The 24,481-nt window shown below is 38.0% G+C and overlaps 2 protein-coding genes across 4 annotated transcripts in view; both read left to right on the forward strand.

Annotated features, from left to right (window-relative positions):
* Positions 1–4,145: 4,145 nt before the first annotated feature.
* Positions 4,146–10,044, forward strand: LOC121945614 (protein NDRG1-like). Its single transcript, XM_042489882.2, has 12 exons — positions 4,146–4,389; positions 4,693–4,798; positions 5,255–5,375; positions 5,513–5,575; positions 5,710–5,770; positions 6,275–6,361; positions 6,640–6,696; positions 6,822–6,988; positions 7,540–7,639; positions 7,854–7,889; positions 7,994–8,045; positions 9,067–10,044. The coding sequence occupies exons 1-12, from the start codon at positions 4,339–4,341 to the stop codon at positions 9,297–9,299; spliced, it is 1,134 nt and encodes a 377-aa protein (XP_042345816.1). The 5' UTR covers positions 4,146–4,338; the 3' UTR covers positions 9,300–10,044.
* A 3,004-nt stretch (positions 10,045–13,048) lies between these two features.
* LOC121945745 (focal adhesion kinase 1-like) overlaps positions 13,049–24,481 on the forward strand; it is a 78,088-nt gene continuing 66,655 nt past the window's right edge. The window contains exons 1-2 of one of the 3 annotated variants that reach the window (XM_088084063.1): positions 13,049–13,377; positions 23,206–23,232. Coding sequence is in view for 1 of the 3 variants with exons in the window: in XM_042490058.2 (XP_042345992.2) it covers positions 15,183–15,219; positions 23,206–23,232 (64 nt within the window). In the remaining 2 variants the exon portion in view is untranslated. Of the gene's footprint in view, positions 13,378–15,107; positions 15,220–23,205; positions 23,233–24,481 lie in introns of those variants that run through there. The other 2 variants (XM_042490058.2, XM_042490072.2) reach the window with 2 other exon arrangements.

Below are 24,481 nucleotides of genomic sequence, written 5' to 3' on the forward strand. Positions count from 1 at the left end.
ACTTTATTTATCTTCTCTGAAAAATATGTTTTCATATTGGACACAATTCAGATATTCCTCACAGCATCACATAGCCTGGCAATATGATTTTTAGTGTTATAATCATTTTTTATAAATCACTTTATTCCTTGTATTGTGAACCAGTGTGGCTTATTGTTCGACCCTTATTGAACCTCTGCCCCAAATGACTTGAACTGATGTAGGGGGAGTTCAGTATTCAGTTAAAATAGGAATCTATTAACCCCTTGAGACCTAGAGCAACATCACTTTTTGTGCTGCTTTTTGCCTTTCACAAGTATTAAAAACTTTGAAATTTCCTTCAACAACATGGTGCTTTATAATCTTTTTTAAAAAAAAAAGCTAGGGAAAAACAATAAAAAATAGAGAAAAAAGGCCAAGGAAAAACTGTACTTATAATCATAAAATTGCGCGAAAAAACTATTTGAATTTTTAGGCACCTTTCCAGACATTTCCTTGTTTTTGCTGTTTTTTTAAACTCTTTTTTTCCCTGCTAATTTTCAGGTAATTTTCTTGTACTTGTTACTTTTCTTGATCATTTCTGTCGCTCTGTCGTTTCATTGCTCATTGCCGTCTTGTCATGCAAACAAACAGAACAGATTTTAGCAAAAAAATAATAAGGAAGAGTTCTTTGGTACAATAGTGAAATGTGCAGAAGAATGATAGATTGGATGACTGGCTGAGGTGAGGTGAGGGGTGAACTGTGTACTTGTAGTATCTTTGGCTGGATCACAAAGAGGCCTTAGCAAAATCACAAACGGGCAAGCGGGCAAAAACTAGAAAAGGTAAGAAACAGAGGTGGACTTTACTTGCAACAGACCATGTTCAGCAACAATCCAGCACGGAGTGATTGTAGAGCTGGCTCTCTTGTAGGAACAGGTTTGATTGCAGGCAGGTGTGTAGACTGATGAGTGCCACCAAGTGTGCACAGTGAAGGAGTGCAGACAAGGGGTGGGGGAGAACATAGGAGAGACAAAACCAAAACAACAGGACCACACCACACATAAAAAAGATGATTGGAAAAAATAAACAAAAATCACACTCACACAGACACAAAGGAGTCGGGTAAGGCCATGCTTTTGAAAGAAATCTATCCAATTTGCTCATGTTTCAAATGGTTAACTAATGGAATATTCGTTTTGTAGTCATTTTGTGTCAAATAAGCCTCAGCAGTAGCCCTATATTTTCAATCTTGTAAATGTTTTAATAGCACTTTACTTTGTTGACAGTTGAACAAAGTCAACGTGGATGACTGAATGTGTTATTTATAGTTTCATCTGTTTCACAAGCTTAATGTCCTGTTTGATCGAGTGACAGTGTCTCCAATGAAACCGCTGCAGGTATTATCTTAATTGAATCGGCAGAAGTTTCATCTGCAGACAGACTAAATATGGGTAGAAATATTTAGAGCAAAATGAATTAAACTGTGTTTGTATGAGACAGTTATTGCCATCAGGGTGTTTTAATATTAATGGCAAAACTGGTCACTCTAACTGTAGAATCAAATATGAGCATGATAAAGTCTTAGTAATGTTGCTAGCATTGTCACATCTCATCTTTATAATGTAGGTGACACATCAATCAATTGAAATGCCCTCAACATATCCCAAAATATGGGACAGTAGTCAGTGGTGAAATAGGCTAGCAGGCCAAAGCTTAGTCAGGGTTAGTTTGATGTTAAAATGGCTTCAGACTGACGTGAGGCGCCCGGTGCTCTTCGGCTACCACTAAATGGATTAAACCTGCTGCACACTCAGCTCTCTGTGTGTATGTGTCATCACGGCAGTGGTGGCATTACGTCTTAAAGAAGGTGGTCACCGTGCAGTCTGCCGCGTTTCCGCTCAGCCAGCTGTTGCTGTCTGTGTCGTCGTCCACCTGTTACTGTCTGGACCTCGTTACATTATAGTATATCAAAGGGTAGAGGGAATATCCTGACAATGACTGTATATGTATATGTAGTGTTTGTCAGGCTGATAGTCACTGACAGTCACAATGTTGGGGGTTCAGTGTTTTGCTCAGAGCTACGTGACTGAGGGGATAGCACTCATTTGTTTCCTGCAGCTAATCCCCAAACCTTTGACTTGATGCCTTCACAAGCGAAACACTGTTTCATTTAAGAGCAACTAAATCACCTAGGACAATATGAAGCAATTTGTAGATGTGTGTTCACTTTACCCAAAAGCACACTATTTTATGAAGCTATAAACCTACAAAGTAGTACATCAGAAAACTCCTCAAACTTAGTAAACCTTGTTTTAAAACAGCCATAAGTCAAGACTTCAGACTTCCGATATTACATTTTCACAAAGATGTAACTGGAAGAAATACCACCAAAGTGCATTACAGTGTTAACTTTTTTGTATCTGAGAATCGATTTATTTTCTCTTTATTCTACAACTTTTAAAGAACTTCCTTACACTGCCTAGTGAAATAGATTGATTTGAAAGCTTAAAAAGGTACTGTGCACTTAAAGGTCCAGTGAATGGGATTTAGGGAAATCTATTGGCAGAAACAACACAACTTCCATGACTATGTGTTTATCAGTTATATACCCACCTAAAAACAAGAATCAGTGTGTTGTTGTTACCATAGAATGAACTGTTTATCTCTACATACAGAACGGGTCCTTGTAGTTTCTACAGTAGCCCAGAGAGGACAAACCAAACATTGGCTCTACATTGCTCCATTTGTGTTTTCACGTCAGTCACCATCTCCTACTCACTTGGCACATGGGAGAAGTCTTAGTTCTGCAGCCTCATCACAAGATGTCACTAAATCCGTCAGACTAGACCTTTAAACATGTTTTTTTTTTAATTGACGTGACTTGACATGACTTAATATTGACATTTCTTACTAAATGTATAAAAATTTGCATTACATGGGTTGAAAATGGCTCAACAGGCCAACTGCATGGGACTTATCTGCATCATAAAAATGTATATGTAAAAAAAATAATTTAAATATTTTATTTTATTTTATTTTATTTTATTTTATTTTATTTTATTTTATTTTATTTTATTTTATTTTATTTTATTTATTTGGGGGATTTTTCTTTAAATCAAATTTAATTTACAGAGAAGTTTCAAGTTATAAACTATGACCATCAATGCTACAGATAATTAGTCCCATGAACCCCAACTGATGACATTTCACAGAGAATTTAAAGCAAAAGTCAAGTCAAGTCTTTTTTATTTATATAGCACCAAATCACAACAAAGGTTATCTCAAGGTAGAGCAGGTCTAGACCATACTCCTTCATTTACCAGGACCTCCCCCACCAGCAAGCCAGGTCCAACTTTAAAGTGCTTTTAAATGAAGGTAGAAGATATTCAAAGAGCATCGTGACTTTTTCAAGGTTAGACTAACCTAATGTGCTTGTAGGGTGTGGGATTAAAGTTATAGGTATTTTCTTTAAAAACTCTTGGTTCATTTCATCTGTACGGCTGTATAAGACCAACATGACATACAGGGATTTCAGAGTAGCTCCCCAAATAAAGTCAATGCACCCAATTAGCAGGAGGGTCAAGGTTAGCTGAATTGGAGGGAGCTGAATGTTTTTCCATGAGGAACAGATGGCACGTTGAGATTAGGCAGCTGACCTCCTCACGGCTTGGCTGAAGGTGTTGTGATTCCTCTGATGCCTCAAAGCAAAGAAAATAACAAGCTTTACTTGTGATTTTATTAATTGAAGTTCCCACCAATCACGTTTATAACAAGACACTTCTGGCCAGATTTATTCCCCGCGTAACAACATTTTGAGTGTTTTCAATACATTTTAGTTGTTGTATGTGAGACATAAGACTCGTACAAAGATTACTCAAACCTGACTTTGAGAAAAATAAGTTTAATAAATGTCTAGGGATACATTTCATGACTCAAGTAATGTTGACCATTTGTCATTAGAGCTGTATAATTTGCTCACAGTATTGTATGTTGCATGAAAACAGAGTGGATGTCCTGATTAATTCCCTGCAGAAATCTAGAGCTGTCTTTGTGGGAACGCAGCAGCCTGAGGTCAGATTAAAACAGTAAGGCGTCAATTAGCCACGTGTGACCCAGGTTAGAGTTAGGGCTTAGAGACAGATCAGTGTCTGAGGATATATAAACCAGCTCAAACGTTGAATCTGTCGCACACCAAAAGAACTGTTGCTCTGAGGACTGCGGGACGGGTAGCATCAAGAAATACAAAACAGGAGGAAAACTTCTTTGCTTCAAAGTTTAAGAGGACTGTAAGGATCTATAGATCTGCAAAGGACATCTGCTCTACATTTACTGCATATCTCCTTCATCTCTGTTGTGGTCTACTCCGCATCAGCAGCCATGGTCCTGGAGGAGAACGAGTGTGACTCTGTCTTTGAGCCCCAGATCACTGTGAGTATCCCAAAGAGCTTAAGTTAACCTTTCTGCTAGAGTCACTGCTGCAGGTCTAATCCCTGTGCAAAGTCAAATTACTTTTACCTCAATAACACAGGTTTTTTATGCATGGTTAGATATAAAGTGCACAGTGAAATGAGTGTAATATTATGAACATCAGCATCTGGATTTCTGGTTTTAGTTCACAAAAACATAATGAGAAACAATGATCCAATCTGCTTTAAAAATGTTTATAAATGTATCAGATGTACACACAAACAACAGCATGTATTAATTATTTAAATGTGTGACTTGTTGTAGGAGGAGCATGTAGAGACTCAGTATGGGAACGTCCACTGCATCATGTCAGGAACTCCGAGGACAAACCGCCCCACAATCCTGACATTTCATGATGTTGGACTGAATCGTAAGTCTTTTTTTATGTTTCACTAAACAAAAACAAAACAATGTATAAAAACTTTATATGCAAGTTAAGATTGGCATATCAAAGGCATTTGATTTTTTATAGCATCACTTTGTTGATATTTTCGCAAAGTCAAAAAACAGATTTCCTACTGTGTTGTAATTGTGTATCTGAAGAAATACAGTTTGTTAATTAATTGTGTAAAACCTCTTGGTTTGCATAGATGCACAAATTACCCTTTCTTTTATTTGATATCCTCTAAAAAATAACTTTTTTTGCATTTTAATTCAAGCATCTTGTACATTTGAATCAGCAAATGCATATTAAATTCTCTCTAAATAAATATTAACCTTGATGATACATGTTTTCTTATCTTCTTGTGTAATTTTCCTTGTATTCTCTCATATTTCTATCAGCTTTTGTCACTTCACAAGATTAATGTCATTTTCCTTCTCATAGACAAGTCCTGTTTTGAGACACTGTTCAACCACGAGGACATGCGGGAAATCATCAGACATTTGCCTGTTTGTCACGTCGAAGCACCAGGACAACATGAGGGAGCCAAAACACTGCCTTCAGCGTCAGTGCACTGTCTTTAATACTTTAAGTCTGAAATGTATTTACATTTCATGCTGCAATTCTAATATTATAACAAATGAGTTTTGAGTGAGTGAATCTCACACCTTCTGATGGTTATGTTAATGTTTGCCCCCTCAGGTATACCTATCCGTCCATGGACCAGCTGTCTGAAGCACTGCCTGCTGTCCTCAAACACTATGGGTGAGTTATTCTGATACTTAATGAAAACATTTCAGTCAGCCCTTTATTAAAGGTTAGGATATTTATAACATGTTTATTCACACAGTGCATGAGGATTTGTCTCCATTTTGACCTTTTGACTGTGTGCTCTGCAGGTTGCGTAGTGTGATCGGAGTGGGAGTTGGAGCTGGAGCCTACATCCTGGCTAAATTCGCTGTGAGTTCAAATCTTATCTCTTAATCAGATTTGAACTTCAGACAGAGAGACAATATGGATCGCCTAGTTTGCAAAATATTAAGTTGAATTTTTACTATATTTAGTACACATCCTAACTTGGCTGTGTAGACAGGAATATACATAAATTGAATTTATGTATCACACCTTTCCTATGCAAAGCTAAATAGGTACAATCACTACTCATGAGTCCCTGAGGTTAGATGACACTCCTTTGCAGAACTGATAAAGACTGATAATCTTTCCAGTCTGTAACGACACCCATGTTGTCATTAAAAAAAAAACAACACTCTAGATAGGGAACAGAAAGATGGTATTCATGGAATTAACTGAAATCTATGGCTGTATAAATCAAGGACATGATCCGTTTACCAAGAGTGACATGACACACTCACAAACTAAATAGGAGAAGTGTTGAAAATGTTAACAGGTGTAAATGAGTTGTTGAATTTATATCTCTAACTGGTCGTCTGTGTTTGTGTGCAGCTGAATCACCCTGATATGGTGGACGGACTGGTTTTGATCAATATCAACCCCAGCGCTGAAGGACTAATGGATTCTGTTGCAAGCAAGGTGAGCAGTGTGTGTGTGTGTGTGTGTGTGTGTGTGTGTGTGAGAGAGTGAGTGTGCGTGTGTGTGTGTGTGTGTGTGTGTGTGTGTGTGTGTATTCAATAAGACCATCATCTGTTTCCAATATTGTGTTACTTTCTACCTATCACTCTGACACAAGAGTGTAATATTTTCTCCACATGATTGACCAGATGTAACATAAATAAACTATAGGTTAATATTTGACTGTAGATGGATGTGAATGTGAAAGTAATTTTGTATGTTTTGTGGGGTTTTTTTAGATCACTGAATGGACCCACACTCTCCCAGACACAATCATCACACACCTGTTTGGAAAGGTAAGTTTACAGGCTTCAGTGATTAGCTTCTGTTGCCATGACAACAAATGTGGGTACATGCATCTTTAAACACTCTGTCAAAAATCAAGCAGCCTTGATGTCTTACCATCTAACTGATTTTTCAGGATGAGATCCAGACCAACCTTGACCTCATAGCTACATACCGTCACCACATCACAACAATGATGAACCAGTCCAACGTGAGTCAGTTTCTCCGCTCCTACAACAACCGCAACGCTCTGGAGGTGGAGCGGCCTATTCCTGGAGGAAACATCAACGTCAGGACGCTCAAGTTAGTACAACCTTTGACCTTTGGAAAGGGCATAGCGGCGGGGTCTTGATAGTCTGTTGTTTTTTCACATTATTTGGTAAATATTTGTAATGGCATTGTTTTGCCACGGTTTAAATCTACTAATTTCTTGTAATTAGCAGGACATTTCTTGCCAAGTTGCTTATTGCCTTTCCCTTCATGTTTTCAAAAGAAATCAAATCAATTTGCTCAGTGTCCACAGGTTTACATACTTGTGAAAGCCATCTGAATGCAGCACAGGAAAAGTGAAGCTGATCCAGGTTTTAAAGGGTTAACTGTAATTAGAATAAAACCCGGTTCAATCTGTGTTTTCGGTTTGTGATTAACACATCTAAACTTACTTTACATGAAAAGGTGGCAACATAATCTGGTTGAAGGGATCTATATGAGCTACAATAATTCATTCTCCGATCCTAAGATGCTCACTGCTCACTCCAGTTGTGTTCAGGATCATTTTGGCAGCAGGCTCTGTCATCTTAACTATGTGTCTTGGTCTTTCTGCCTGTTTCACCTGCCTGTCGGTTGGCTTACAGGTGCTCCAGCCTGCTGGTTGTAGGAGATAATTCTCCAGCTGTGGAGGCTGTGGTCGACTGCAACTCCAAACTCAACCCCACCAAGACCACACTGCTCAAGGTAACCTAAAGAGGAAGCAAACAACCAAATAATTATTTCTTAAAAGTGAGAAAACTTTAGATAACATACAGTGAAGCCTAGAAACCTGTGAAGAACAATCTAAGAGTGATCTGTAATTGTCAAATAACGACTTATGGTCAGCTTTACTAACTGTAAATAATTTAACACCAGGTTAAGATTTTATCTCTGACTTTATCGTAACTTTCTTTTCTAGATGGCTGACTGTGGAGGACTTCCTCAGGTGGATCAGGTAGGCTTTGACATTTTATTGGCTATTCAGCTGGCAATAATGTAGAATCTGCACTCTTGATTAGTTGAAAATATGTTTAATACTTTTCTTTTTTTTTTCCACAGCCAGCTAAAGTGATCGAAGCCTTGAAATATTTCATCCAGGGCATGGGATACTGTAAGTCACTATCATGACCTTCAACCGAAAAACACCTAAAGTCATTTCACTGGCTTCTAGTAAATTTTAGAATTGATTTTAAAATGTTATTGCTTGTTTTTAAGGCTTTACATCACTATCTCTCCGATATGCTTGTGAGCTATAAGCCAGCTCAACCACTAAGGTCATCTGGAACAGGTTGCCTGGTTATTTCCACAAATACAGCTAAAAGTGCCTTTAGCTTTTATGCTTCAAGCCACTGAAACATTACCTGATGATATACGCCAACAGTATCATCTTTTTTTAAGTTAAAGTAAAGTTTTTAGCTGCCTGTTCTAGTTCCAGTAGTCTGGTTCGACTATTTTAACAATTTATTTTATTGTATTTCATATTATTTTATTGTTTTTTTCAACTCATCATCTCATATTGGTCTATTTATCTTATTTTATTTTGTTTTTAGATTTTTGGTTTATTTAAATTCATACGCACTAACATCTTCTGATTATCTACCTTTAGAATTATTCTTTTCTTTTCTTTTCTTTTTTTTTATCACTTCTGGCTTACATTGTGCCTTTTATTTTTTTATTCTTCATCTTAATAATTATTTTATTAGGTTTTGCTTTTAGTTTTAACTGATGATTTACTTTTATGGTCAGTTGTTGGCTTTGTTTTGTGCCTACAGCTTGTACCTCGCACTCTGTGCAGCCCTTTGTGCTTCCACCTGAAATGAAAAGTAAAGCTTAATCTTAAATTAGAGTCAATACATGTCAGAGATCATCACTGGAAGTATTCCCATCTGGAAGCTACTCATAAACTCAATTCTTCCTCAGTTTATGTCTAATATACCACTGTTAAACATCACTTCCTGTAAATATGAGATTACTGTGACTCCACATTTATAGCAGAAAATGATTGGGACATTTATTACAATAAGTGGATTAAGTGTGGGTTGAATCAATATTGTGCTATATCAGTTGGCAAATTATTGATTGGATAAACTCTCTGATGCAGTACAGTACAAACATCTCTCCTCTTCCTCCAGTGTCCAGTGCCAGCATGACCAGACTTCGCTCGCGAACGAGCTCCAGCTCCAGCATCTCGTCCTTTGATGGCTCTCGGAGCCGCGCGCATACCAACGAGCTGCAGCGTAGCCGAACACACTCGCGCGGCACCGAGGAGAAGCGTGGGCGCTCGCACACTGACGTCTCTATGGAGAGTATCTCCAGCAGTAACGTGGACCACATCATCTCAAAGTCCACTGAAATGGCATGCTAGAGCGCACTCTGCCCTGAATCCCATGCACTTAAATCAAATCATACCTCATCATATCCACCCGGACAGCTTCCCTCTGTCAAGCCCTTTCATCTGCACTATCTCGAGCTGATAACGTCACAGGCTGTATATCCTCGTGACTTTGTTCTACCCCTCTGTCTCCTTATCCCTTCATCAATTTAACTCTCTCTTGGCATTATTCCCAGTCTCTCCGTCCAATTTTTCTTCATCTCTTTCAGCCTCCTCCTCTCTGAACTCTTACTGTATGTTTCTACCTCTGTATCCTTCTTTAATTTGTTTTTTTAAATCCCTGTCCCTGTTCACATCTCTGTTCCTTTGTTTTCTGCTCCTCTCTCATAGAGATTCTTCCTCCAACATTTATAATGATGTACACTATGAGAAAATCATGAAGCTAAAATTTGTTTGTTGAAAACGTTTATGTAAAATTCAGATGTGTGTCCAGTGTGTAAGAGTATTTCCTATAGAGTTAAAACTGGATGTTAATTACTGTAGGAATGTGTACTGATTATATGCAACTGTGACAGCTGTGTTTTATTATCTGCAGGAATGTGTTTTGGACAAAAATTATAGCTCACAACATGTTTTAGATTTGACTTGCATTAGGAATTGGGTCTAAAATAAAGTCATATTGTTGTATTGCTGTAAAGACACATTTAATCGTTTAAACATATGACTCCCTATAAGTATTTCTTATGCTATCAGTGAATAAACTGTTTTCTGTGAATAATCATCAGACTGGCACTCATTTATTCTAACAGCAGATGACAAATGAACATATCTGACTATTTACTGGAATCACTGTCATAAACAGAGGCTGTATGGTTTACCCACAACTACAGAATATTGGCTTTAAAGGGCCAGTATGTAGGACTTGGGGGCTCCGTAAATATTTTGTTGTTTCATAGTGTACCTCTTCAATCTGTCCACTAAATGGAGCTCTATAGCCTTTTTTGTTCTCTTGCTGTGCATCACCAGTAGTTTTGTAGCCGTATAATATTCAAGGCAAGCTGTGCTCAATACAAACTGCTTCTATATACAGACTGTTTTGGCAACTAAATGCAATCTTACCGAAATGCCACAAATATGCTTGGTTTTTAATATCACTCACCCAGCACAGCATTATGGATCTTTTTGTAATATCTCTCATGGTTCAAATTTGCCCCTGTCCTTTCCCACGTGGCTGGATTAAAGTGCATTGTATAATAGCTCTTTCAAATCCCTGTGTTTTTCCATTCCTGGAAAAATATATCTTATTTTTTGACAAACTTGTGAAAAATAACAGGTAAAGGGGGAGTGAAGCAAAATATTTGCAAGTCTTTGGCAAATAAAGATGGGAGTGCTGGACAAAATCTTTCCAGATAGCTTTGCTTGTTTCTCTTTTTAAAATCTGGCAACTGACCCAAAACTGTTCTGATAGCCTATTGCTCTGTTTGTTCAAGAATTTTCAAAAGTTAAAATATTAAGACATTCACATTCTTATTTCTCCTGCAAAACAAATTCTTTGGCCTCTGAAACAGAATTTTGACTACCTTCACATAAGAAAAGCTGTAGCTCCATGTAACACAGTGCTGAACCTGCTGTTCCTTGTAGGTGAATTAGGTTATATTTGTGAAACACAACGTCAACCTCTCTATCTACAGTGGGGCTTTTACTGCATACTGTACTGAGCTTAAGGGGGACTGTGATCTGCAATATGTTCAAGGTTGATTCATCCTTTCCTTTCTCTCCCATTTTGTTTAATTAGATTCATTTTAGAGTGAACATAATATGTTTTTCCCAACAGCTGCCAAACTGTATGACTGCCAAAAGTGTAAATGTGGAGTATACTGCTGGCCTAGCGGACACCATGCAACAATGACATCACAGGTTTTAATCCACCTAAGTGTCTCTCTCCCTCGCCCAATAATTTGCATCACTCTGGATAAAAATAATCTTTGAACTGAGTGTGTGTGTCTGCATTTGTGTATAAACTGCATGCATGAATGTGCTACATGTGTAGGTGGGACTGTGGGCCCGTCAGTAGCTGGATTGTTTGGGCTTTGACTGTGAGACAGTGGAGACACACAGACCCTGCACAGCATAATGGCAGTCAGCATCAAAGTCACAATAATTTTGTTTGCGTGTGTGTGTGCCTGTGTGTGTGTTTGGGGAGCATCTTTATTTCAAAGCTTCTTTTGTTTGGCTTACATTATGACACTGTGATGAATAATGTATGAAAGAAATCTCCGAAGATTTCATTTAAACATGAGACATCAGCTTTTGCATGACTGTGGGCTCTTACATGTATCCTCTGTTTCCTATTATTTTACTGTGCTTTGGTGCATTGGGCTGCATTGCAAAAACATTAAATCCTGCACATTTCCATCCACTTTGGTAGACATTCATGATTTGTCCTACAAGGTGGATTTGATGGCTGCCCTGCCAGCACAGTGATTACGAACCCAAAGTGGGGCTGACAAAGTGGAGAGCAATTTAATTTCAGCTTCACTCAGTAACATACTGCACAGTGAGATAATGACTATTTTGTTCATGGACATCAGCCCCCACCCCCCTCCCCCTCCCTTGATTCCTTACTTACAGCAAGACAGTTTTGATCACTGACTGCAACTCAGTTTACACAGCTTTTTATTCAACTCCACCACCAGTGAAGCAAAGACACATGAAAAAATATAGTAGTTTGACATTGGCAATGGAAGTTTTGAATATACTTTAATAAATTGTACTGTGAACCTTTGCTAATTATTTGGACAATTATCCACATTTATATTTATTCTTGTGACTGCATTGTTCTTTTATTTTAATTCGAATATATTATACACATTTTTGTAGTGTATTTGTTTTCATATTTTTATTACATTTCTCTTCAGTTCTGTATTTATTTATGTTTTTTTTTTCCAATACTTGCTTCTATTTCATCTTTTTTTTCAATATGTACCAGATTCTGAAGTTGTGCAGTTTATTGTGAGAGAACACTGCTTTGACATTCTTTTCCAATACGTATACACAAGAAATTTTTCCCTTGCCTTTTAAAAAAATATTTTTTCTAAAACTACCAATTTGTGGGACATTTTTTAACCAAGTTGCTCATTGCCTTTTTCCCCATGTTTTTTTTTTTTTTTTTTTTAAGAAATCGCATTTGTTTGCTTAGGGTTCAAAGCTCTAAATACTTGTGAGAGGCATCTGAAAGCAGCACAAGAATAGTGATGTTGCTCCAGGTTTCAAGGGGTTAAATAATTTACGACTTGTGTCTTTTTTTTTTTTAATCAATTGTTGTTTTTTCATTTCGAAAAACAGTTTCATGCTATAGGCTATTTATGTGAGTGTATATTAATTATTTTGTTCTGGAATCAGCATTGCTTAATTAGTTTTATTATTTTGTGTCAATGGCTTTTTTAATGATTTTACGGCCATTTATAGCCACTAAGTCTTTCAGTTGTGGACCCCTAGATTGTTATAACTGAAAGCAATGAATTCAGCTTCAAACAAAACGTGATGGTACTGTAGTGGCAATATTATTTCCTCATTTTGCACGACCTACCAATAAATTTTCATTGTTCCCTGTGCAACCACAATAAAGACGCTAATCACAGCAATCAGTTTGATCACGACTGTAAAGTGTAAGGTAGTTAATTTGAGGTGAACTGAGACTGGAGAGCTAAACCCTGCATTACATCATCTGACAAGATACATGAAAAGGGCTATTGTGAATGTGGGGTGTTACATAAAAAAAACATTAGGGGACCCTTGCAGCACCAGTGGACACGTAGGGCCCCTCTCCTCCTGTCAGTGAGTCCAGTCAGATGCAGCCATGTTGGAAAAGCTCCTCCAGCAGCAGCAGCAGCAGCAGCAGCAGAGCTAACAGCTAGCGTCAGTGGACACCGACTACCGGGCACGGCGCTGTTGAGGACAAAAACAGACAGGGTGAGGGACTCATAACGGAGAGACACAGCCACCAAGCCGGTGCTGATATCAACGTGTTCAGATAAAATTAAAACTTAGTGGCTGGAAAAGCTGGCCGGGTACGAGGAGTAGGTGCGGCCGGGCTCCGGGGCTAAAGCGGGTGAGTATTGATCTTTCTGGGGGGGCGGATTAAATGGGAATAGCCCACCGTTAGCTGAGTTAGCTTAGCATTAAAGGGGGTAACACACAGACAATGGGGTTAACACGAATGCAATAAGCTGGGGTGTGTTTATGTGAGCCGTTGTGGGGATTTCTGGTGAAATATCGTGGACTGAATGATATGAAATACTGGTCATTTGGACACCGCCAAGTCATTTGTATTCCTAACAGACCGACAGTGGTGCAGTGGCCGAAACCACCCCTCTCTGTTTCCCGGTTAGGTGCAAAGGTCCAAGCCAAGGAGGATTTCTGTCATGCAGAGTAACAACACCGTGGCAAAAACGTCTGTTTTTGTATGAATAACGAGTTGCTCAGACTGAGACTTATTGTTGCAAGCAGCGGTTTTGAGACAAAAGGGGGCAGTTCTTACTTAACCTGTGCGTCTCAAGTGTTTTGGGTTGCTTGCTGCCTTGTCAACCATAATACTGTTCACTTATCGCTGTGGTAGGCCGATTGCAATGTATTAATATTTGAACCCGACATAAATCATTCCTTTATAGCATGCACGGTGGGATTCAAGTACTATTTTATATGCAATGTCAACATTTACTCTAAACGTGGTGCGGAGCCTGGTGCTCAGCAGCCCTGAGGATGTGATTTGTCAGTTTTTCTTTTGGGTTTCAGAGGTTTAGGAGTTGCACTGTCATGACAGATTTCTGTTTTCCTTCCCTTTTGCCCATCTTGTTTCCTGCCTTTATGTGACTGTTGCCCCTGATCGCAACCTTGTAGACACCTCCCGCATGCCAAACTGGAGGGTCAAGACCCTGAAGTCCTTAGATGTTTTGATGCGATGGAGTTACAAAACAATGTTTGACATTGAATGACAACTAGATGTGAATGTATTGTAGTCTTTTACACTTGGGCAGAATCCTGACACAGCATGTGTTAGCTGACTTTCCAGTAAATAAACTCAAAATATGATTCAATTCTACTAACGACATAGCATCTTCCTCTTAAAATAGGTATGATGGCATTTGTTTGTAAGTGAATTGTCAATAAATTTAACTTCCTGGCATTTTCATAAAGTCATTACCCTTACAATACGTGAACACAAGCACTCTAAAGCATAGCTATTACTGAAAGTCTAGTTAATGTTTGCTTGATTGCATGTCCAGACAGTGCTGTGATTCATGGCGTTGTACTCAGGTCAGCAGTCAGATAAAAACCTGACTAGTGCACATCAGTAACTTAAGCTGTCTCTCTTGCAGTTTTAATTTAAATGTCTGATTTTGGTGAATACAAGAAGGCATTTGTTAGTATGAATGATAATCGTAATCGTGATTTTTATTCACATGTTATTCACGCAGCAGATGAAGGAGAGCTTGCACTCTGCTGTGTCTTTGTTTCTCTTCAGCCTCTGTCTCTTCTCCTCGCCTCTCCTCCTTTTACTTTCACTAATCTGAGGAGGCAGGGATGAGGAAAGAAACACTGAGGATGTTGGATCAATCTTTACACCCGTCTGTTTTCAGTCAGGAAGAGATAAGGATGAGAGACAGAGTAGTGGATAAGATGGGAGACATAGCGGGTAGACGTTTAGAAATGGGAGCTTAGGAGAAGGAAGCAGCAGTTTGGAAATGAAACTCAGCCCTCAGGTGTGTCAGTCCGAAACAATCAGTGGGCGGGTGTTTTCCCTCCCCTATAAGTGACAGCATACAGTACAACTAGGAAGTGGAGAGACAGAGCAGGAACACATACAGGCGTCTGTGATTTCGCGGAGGCTCAGTCCTCTGTGTACCAACTGCCAACATGCAGTTCTGGGATTTCCTGAGCTGCACCAATGGAGGTATGAACGTGTGCAGTCATAATGATTGCTTGGGGAATGTGTTGGGCTGTGATTGGACTGGTGTATGGGTGCTCTGTGTTAGACAGGTAGAGAGGGTCTGGCAGGCTGAGGGCTAGAAAGGAATTTGCGCTGCTCGCCGCCGTGCAAGCAGTTGCATGTGAAAACCCTCACAGACAGGTAGAGTGTGGAGCGCAAACAAAGACGCTGAGAACTCAGATACAGTGTCAACCTTCTCTGTTTTCCTTTGATAAACCTGGTTGGTTGCTTCTGACAGCAGATTTAACAAATGAATAAATTGGCACGATTTGTTTGTATCTGTTGCCCTGGATGTTTTTGGATTTCACTCGAGAGGCTTGCCTCCATAAAACGTGTGTGAAATGAAATGTGTGCTGCATGGAGTATTCGTTTTTTTTTTTTCCCCTTGTTTACCTGACATTTTATGTTTCTCTTATATGACCAGTAAGAAATTTTAAATTCCCACAAACCTAAAGATGTAGTAAAACAACCACTGCTACCACTACACTTATCACTATCACTTCAGCTGTTACTGACTGACTATCACTACCACCGCCACTGTCACAAATCTTTGACACCGGTACCTATGACAATGAAGAACAAAAGACTGACAGCTGTGATTTGACAACCTGCTTATTCATAGGAGTCTGTATGGGCTTTTTGTGGACAGGGAGACAAAGCAAGAACGTTAAGAAATAGAAACGATTTTAGAGTAACAGGATTATTTACACGTTATTATCATATGTGTATCATAAATCTGATATCAATATTACACTTTTGAATATCACAGTTATTGTCAATACCGGTGTACTGTGACGCCTTAATTTTAAACTTTGTTCGTGCATCTAATGTGGCTCACATCTAATCACAGAGAAACTACGTGGAATCTGATCTCTTGACTCTTTCAGGGCAGCCATGTCTGGTCAGACCTGTACCACAGGGAGTTAAACATCAGATTTCTGTTTCTCTGTAAATGCAGAGAAACAACCACAGGCCACAGCTATCAAATGTCACTTTTCTTGTCCACGGGGCTATACGTGGGAGTGCAACTGACAGCTGTGTACATGGTGGTGGGGTTGTTAGTTAACAAATCAAAAAAACAAACATGAAATGTCTGGCAGTTCTTTCAAGGAAGTTTAAGGCATGTTAAAACGCAAATAGCTCCAGCTGTAGTCACCTTTTTAACAAACCCACATTTATGCTCAAACAGATGAATACAGATGGTCCTCAGACATTGACAAGATTGTCTTTGTGTCTGTTAGTATATAAAAACACACACACCCTCTTAATCTATGCAGGATGTAGACCTCTTCCTTATGATCTCGGTTGTGTTGTCTCGTGTCTTGCGTCAATTGTGGTTACTTTATTGTGTTGTATTGAATTCCAGGACAGTTCTACCTCCAACACCCATCCTATGCCCCAGGCCATGTTTTCTGCTATTGCATAAATAGCCATAGCTCAGATACCTGATGGTTTGTGTCATATTTTCTCCACTTATATTAAAATGCTAGTTCTTGAACTGATTTATATGTGTTGAGTCCCCGTTTGTTGACGCGATAGTTGTCTTTGGTTTTTTTTTTTTGGACAGCACAGCAGCAGACTATCTCATCAGACCAGTCAAAGTATGACTGGAAGCATGGGCTGTTGTTGTGTCATCGTCAGCCCTCCCCTATTTGCATCCAGAGCTCGCTGTTTTGTGTAACTTATTCCATGTGGTCAGCACTCCCTGTCAGACACTGTGATTGTGAAATAACTTGTATAACCCCTTATCAAAATACAGATTTGATGTTAGGTTTACATGTAGTTCTGATGTCTAGACTTAGAGCAGTGAATTAGGTAACGCTTAGTAAGTTTGTGTGACACATTTGACACGCCCCTATACCTGACATTACCTTTAGGCATATGGGAAAAAAATCTGTGTCAGAATGATTGGGACACCTGGCTCTAAAATCCATGTATAACCTGGGTTTGGAAAATAAGGTGTCAGGTTGTCTAGTTGATATTCAACACATTGGGCTGCATGGTAATGGGAAGTCAAACTGAGCATTTCAGAGATCATTATGGGGAAAAACCTGACTTAGCAGTTGTATCATGATTCAAATTAGGAATAAAATCCCATAGAATTTGCAGTGATAGGCAGTAATAACTGATCCAGCCTACCCTCTCTCTGTAATGTTTTAGACAGTCAGTAAAACACCTTTCCTTTCTTTAAATTTCATTTTATGTTAACATGTCCGCAGAAATGCATCTAAAAATCATGATTACAGCAGCAGCAAGAGGACTAACTGTCAAATATATATTTACAGTACAGATAAACATGAGCGGCACTGCATTAATTTTTAAATTTGACTAATGTTTCCTCTTATGAGGTTGTTAAAGTATGTTGGTGCAAAATCAAGTGAACCTCAAGTGTTTTGAAAGTAAGAACAGATACATTAATCCATGGCTTGACAGCTCTGGCTGAAAAATGTTATATCATGGTTGTTTGAATCTTTGCGCTTTTCATACCACAAATTCTTTTTGTATCTGACAGCAGACACATTTTATCTAAGTAGCTTACATTCAGAGGAATTCATATGAAAACATACAGCAAATATTCGTGGGTGTCTAATAGCAAAATCCTTTGCTCTTAGTTCCTGAAAGAATTCAGAGATGTGAGGCTTTGTGAGACCTCAGAGACGCAGTGGTTTGGATCAATGTATTTGTGAATGTCTAAACGTTAGCTTTGGTGCAGTGCTCTGCACACTGAGGTAGAGCCATAAAACAACTTGTAAAAAGACTTGTTTGTGTTAAAAAAATTGCCATTGTATAAAATGAAACTATAAATCTGTGAGTTCAGGGAAAAACAGCCAGAATAGGAAAGCATAAAGGGGAGAGTGCACGCTGCAGTCCTGCCTCATAAAACCTGATTTTATATGAAGTCAAAAACATTTACATTTCAAATAATGTTATTTACAGATGAATTTTAGCATCCTGTCTTATAATGACTTGATGCACATCCTAAACAGAAAAACATCATTGTGTACTTGAACAAACTAACTTGAATAATTTGAAGTAGGAGAAATAAAATGGTTTGGAGCTGATAGCTGGGCCCAAAATGGTAAAAATCTAGATATGTTAAGATTTTATGGAACTCTGTTTAATCTTCTCTTTTTTTCATTTGCAAAGGGCAAAGTGTGTGTAGTCATTTAGATAAAGTGCAAATCAGTAATCTGTCAGGCAAACTTCGGTTTTACAATAGTAGTTTGGATGTCAATCTAAGTTTTATTTCTTAAATCTGAAGTTTTTCTTATTATCTGACTGTCAGCAGCTAGCCTCAAATACTACTGGACCATTCTGCCTATTATTTTTGTGCACATTTGTATGACTTTTTGCAAAGCGTATTTTATTTACTACTCTGTTTTATACCGTCATTGACTGCTGACTCCTCACTCCTGTTTACTGGGACTGCAAGTGATTAACAACTGCTTCAGTTTAGAATCTTGTTTCCACAAGGGACAACATACATTGCAATCACCTTAAGGTTGATGGATTATTTTGTTTACAAGTTTTTTCTCCATATAGGTTGTCTGCCCTGTTTACACCTTAATAATATAACCTGCATATTGTCTCCCCTACACAACAAGCATGGGGAGACATTAGTACATATGTTTTTTGAAAATGAGATCTCTACATGACTTTGAGTGAAATACCATCACAAAGTGTTGTGTATTTATTGTAATTCCCATTCTGAACTTCTAAATTCTTGCCCCTGACAAACACCCTCTATGTTATTATTTAAATAAATAAATAAATAATGAAACTACTAAAAATGAAATGAAATGAAAAAAAAAATAAAAATGAAATAAAAGTACAAATAATGAATTGCAAAACTATAACAACCTTGCCACTGAGTGCTCTTTTCTAGTTAAATTAATGCAATTATTTTAATGTCATATTGCATTAAAAACATTATAATTGAATCAAGTCTTTGATACAAATGATTCAATTAAAAAAAGAGCGTGTGGTTCACTGTCTTTATTGTTAAATAATTGACAACAGTGTGTGATAATAAGCTGTGCGGCTGATGTGAGGGATGTCACAAACCTTGTGAAGGACTTTTACTCTCTCGTGCTGAGCTCTTCATATGTTTAAGCATTTTAATCGGCACATTTTTCAACAAAATTGAGCATGCAGCTTCATTTGATGGTCTGTACATACGCAAATGATCCTCCATGAAAGCCCCTCTTGGGTTATATACTGTGGCTGGCCTTCGATGGTTATTAACACAGATGTTTTAACAGACAGCACATGAAAATGTTTTGATGACGTGAGCTCATGTAAACACTTCCTCTGCCAAACATAAAAATACAGATGTGTGAAGGGGCGCTGGTGTACCCGACTGTTCTCTGTCCTACTTCCTTATACCTGCAGTAGTCCCAGTACTACAGTAATGTTTTATAGCTGCTACTTACAATGACAGCTACCTCATTAAAGCTGTAGCTGCTACTGTGGCGACTTCATTCTTCTCTGTGATGTTGCACCCGGTGCTGCGCCACTCTGTTCTGTTCTGTTGTACTCTATTCTGACAGACTGATCAGCGCAGACGGGCTGCAAAAGGCTGTTGTTGTTTTCTTGATGAGAATAGAGTTGTGCAATGCCCTTAGCGTGGTGTCAACTGTAGCGTAGCCTCTGTGCTTTGCAGCCAGAGGCAATAGTTTTCTACTCTGAGTGGGAGAGAGAAAGGCTGAGTGAGTAAGGGGGGAAACGTGTGCGAGTAGAAGGGAGAAGCTCTGTGGAGTGTTTATGCAAGTGAAAATGTTTTAAGCAGCTCCAGCGACAGATGTTTCAGAACTGTTTTAATAACAGGTTCTAGTTTTGTGTCATCATTTGTGGATGTGAAAGATTAGAGCTGGGTTTAAAGTGAGGTCATTTCTAGTGACTTTGAGAAAATATCTCATCTCATCATCTCTGCCCTAGATGTTTGTTTTGAAACCAGAAAAGGCAGGCTTCTTTAGCAATATCTGCATGTGTGGTTATGTGTATGCTGTCATACTTCTTGAAGGTATCTAAAATATTTGAGTATACACTGGCACAGGCAGCTGAATTGGGCAATTTTCAAGTGTAATAGTGCTCTTGCATTTTACTCACAATTATGTTTTTAACACCAAGAAGCATTTCAATGCATGCTAAAAGCCTTTACTACTGGATGCACTGCCAGTCCTGGCTCAAAACTGCATAGTGTTTCAGTGCCTTAAATGTTACATTTATCACTCGTGGATTTTACACTGCAAGTGAGGCAGAGGGAGAATAATGCCAGGATTGGTGTTGTGTTGCTTTTGTTAATAGCATCATACTTGTAGCCAACATTTTGGACACAACTCTGCCAGGAACAAATTGGATTATGTGATTAGAGGAAATTATGTGAAGTGGCAGAACACACACTGAGCAGCAGTGAATCAAACTGAGTAAGATGTCTGAGTCAAATTAAAAGCCAAAATGTTATGATGTAATAAACCACACAGTTTATTATTGTGCAAATATTTTAAACAAAATAGTATAATAAATAGGCTAGATTTCACGATTGACACTAATTTTAGAAATATGCTACTAATGCACTGCATTGACTCAGGATGCACTGCATAAAGGAAATGAAGAGGATACACAATTATGGCTGCACGATATGTAAAAAAAAAGTCATATTGCCATTATTTTGACTGATCTTGCGATTGCAATATGTATTGCAATTTTAGTGGTAATTTTTGCATTTCTTTTTCACTGAAAAGAAAAATCTAAATATAAAAATTATGATGATGGAATTTTTGCAGGGGCAAGGCTCAGGCATCTCTGTAGCACCACAATACTTCATTATGGTATGCTGACCTTGTGACACATTTTACCTAAAAAATTGCAGCTTGTGCTATGTGGATATTGCATATGGCCATATTGTGTTTTTGATAATATTTCCATTAATTGTGCAGCTTTTCACACAATGTCAAAATCCTGTACTTCGTACTCATTGTATACAGTATGTGCTATATACTAATTCTTATAGTATAATGTGTATGACTAAATCAGCATTTAGTCAGTTGTAGGTTTTCAAGTGGCAAATTAGGTTTGTCTCTCTATCATCATCATTTCCTGTGTAAAATGTAAAAAAAAAAAAATTAAAAGGTGCATTAATTTCCTTTATACTATCAGTATAAATTGTATAATTTGAACATTTTATCTTTAATCTTACATATATTATCAGACAAAGCCTTGGCATCCTAATTAGCACCGCAGTCCTTTGTGTCTGTTGCTTAGTAACAGATCAACGAGCTTCAGACTGTTGGACATTTCATCATATTGCTCATTTTGGTGTCATTGTAGTGTGAGATCGCAGGACAAAGTGAATGAAAGGATGTGATAGAGGAGTGGTGAGTAGAAGGTGATGTGAAGGTGGTTATGAGACAGATTTGAGAATTAAATGAGGCCAGTAGGTGAAGTTATTACAGCATGACAGAGCAGATGTATTCTGCCAAGTCATGATTCTTGCCTGGCCCCGACTTTCCGGAAAGTAGCTAATATTAAATCCTCCTGATTCATTAGAGCTGCTCCACAGTCACTGGTCGGTGCTGACATGTAAACCAGTGGATGCGCTTAGTGTGATTAGAAATTGACTCCTGTCGGTCAGATAAGCTAAGCATTGTAAACTATTAGGCTGGATGATTGAAAGTCCTCTCTGATGTGGTTTGTTGTAGCGCTAAAATAATCTGTTAGTCAGTGAACAGGAAATGAGTTGAGGATAATTTTGATATTTTTTTTTATTATGTAAGTAATTTAACTAATGGCAGTGTGCTTTCTGTCAATTAACACATTTCTCAGTAATGCTGTGATTTAATTTCCCTCCTTTGTTAAGCTCTGCTTACAGACCCGCAAAATAAAACAGATTTAGAGAGTTGACACAGATCGATACAAAGGGACACAAATGCATTTAAAAAAAAGAAAAGTCATTGTTGTAGCCACTGACTAATGGCTTTAAGTTTGGCAATTCTCCAAACTGATACATTAAAAGTGTTTGATTTTTAGTCTTTCTGTTGTCAGAGTAGTCCTTAAATGAAATTTCTGTCAAGATTTCTTTTTCCTGCAACCCAGAATCCAAAAATGTAAACTTTTCCCTCACATTTTAGTGGGATTTCTTAGTGTTTAAGGGACAGAGGTGTTTTATACTTCCCGTAAATATAAGCCATGTCTTTTTTTCCATATACATATATTTTGTATGTACATTGTATTATTTTGATAAGGAAGTAAGAGAGTCGTGTGTGTACCCTAAGCTGTTTCAGTGCATGTACCATAAAGGCCAGAATATGGGTGCCCCTTAGCTTTAACGGCAGCTGGTTTGACCACAGAGATGAAAGTGATGGCTGCCTTGACTGCAGAACTGTAATATTTTTGACTGCTTTGATTTTATTTTGTCAGACATTGTATTGTTTCTTGGAAGTCTTGCCACAACTCCATATGCTACCGCTGAAGCAAATAATGTGTGATCTTTAAAATTTAATCAGCTATAAAGAAAAAAGAAAAAGAATAATAACTTAAACTATACACGATTAAGGGACATTATTTCACATTAATCGTCAAGTTTATGTCCTTATAACTATATAATGTAGTGATAGGAGAAACACTGCAAGAAGATACAGTTTATCTGAATGTGCATGCATGGAAGACAAATGGTTATGTGAAAATATGTTGTAGGGTCAGTTAATTGCAAAATTGTTTAAAAAAAAACCCATTACATCCATATACTTTTGACCACATATCAATCTTACAGTAATTCGACTACTAAGTCTCGATTCCATTCATACTGAAGTACAGTGGCTCTTGTTGATGAAATGACTTAATACATTACATGATGTTTCACTGTGAATAATTTGCTGTTTTACACATGTAGCAAATTAATATCTTGTGATTTTCCCTCTCTCTAATCCCTCTCACCCTTTTCTGTTACAGATATTTCAAGAATATCATACTACGCTGGTAAGTACTTTTTCCTTTTACTTATACAGGCGAGTATTGTTGAACTACCTGTCAGCTTATAATACAAATTAAACTTTTCTTGTGTGTAAAGATGTTAAACATCTACCACTAGATGACAACTAGTGCAAACCTATAAGTTTGCGAGTGTGTATGAATGTTTGCATTACACTTGCATTATAAAGATTGACTTTATTGAAGATAGCTTTGTTTTGTTCAGAATTTTGTGCCTGATTTACTTTTTAATATGAACAGAAGTAATAGTAATAGCAGTATCCTTTCAGTTGGATTTCTCATGGTAATTAAAGAAGTATTTCACAGATATAAAGAGGGTTCTTAAATAATACTAGGCTGTCTGTGCAGTAGAAAGACCCAAACAAATAAACAGAGAAAAAAGAGGCAGAGGACCGAAGAAATCACTTTTGCTCAAGATGTAGTAAACCTACTGCTACCAGAATGCAATGCACCATACCAGACCAATGAACTCTCCCGCTGGTGGATGACATAATGCAAACTTGTCCATTTGACATAGTGGCGGCCGACTGGTAACAAATGTCGTAGTACAAACAGTAAGCAAAAATATGTTTCTGAAAAACAAAAATTGATGAGAGAAAAAGGCAGTAACAAAAATCTTGGTTTATATTTGATCAGTGCTGCTTAGCTTTACCTATTGATTTTTTTTTTTCGCCTCAGTTTACACTGTGCAGGAAGCAGCATGGCGCCCACTTCCTATTTGCAAACTCTCTAATACAGCTAAACAGGGCATTAAATCGTGTTTCTGAAGACATTTTAGAAGAGAAATAGGCAATGCAGTTACACAATCTTGATTTATATTCCATTTTACCGTTTAATTAGATTTTGGTCTGAGTTTGAGAGAGAAAGAGAGGAGCGGGTCTGTCTTTTGATCCAACTGTATACTCTGTGTCCTCTGTGTCTGTGTGCTGGACAATACAAAAATGCGGAGGTACAGCCTGTAGTCCGAGTAACAGCCCGGGAGGCCAGCGCAAATCAGTGAAATGATGGTTTTTGCATTGTTTGCATTATCTGGTGGAGTTGCGCTGGGAGGGGAGGGATATCTGGGCATTTGTTAGATGGAGGGAAGTTTATCAGTTCATTTACACATACTACCCACATTGTTTTGATACAAAGCTGGTTGAAAATCAGCGAAGTGTCCCTTAAAGAGAGATTCACCCATTTATATCTTTCACAAGGTGTGATGTTCTAGAGAGCTAAATAATTTCATAGGTATAGA

This window comes from Plectropomus leopardus, chromosome 11, assembly GCF_026936395.1.
Source record: "Plectropomus leopardus strain MGB_pleo_1.0 chromosome 11, ASM2693639v1, whole genome shotgun sequence".
In the NCBI taxonomy this organism is placed as follows: Eukaryota; Metazoa; Chordata; class Actinopteri; order Perciformes; family Serranidae; genus Plectropomus; species Plectropomus leopardus.

Coding starts and splice junctions, on each gene's coding strand:
- LOC121945614 (XM_042489882.2), top strand. CDS start 4,339: ATGGTCCTGGAGGAGAACGAGTGTGACTCTGTCTTTGAGCCCCAGATC. Junction 5,376..5,512: donor GCCAAAACACTGCCTTCAGC/GTCAGTGCACTG, acceptor TTGCCCCCTCAG/GTATACCTATCCGTCCATGG. Junction 6,989..7,539: donor ATCAACGTCAGGACGCTCAA/GTTAGTACAACC, acceptor GTTGGCTTACAG/GTGCTCCAGCCTGCTGGTTG.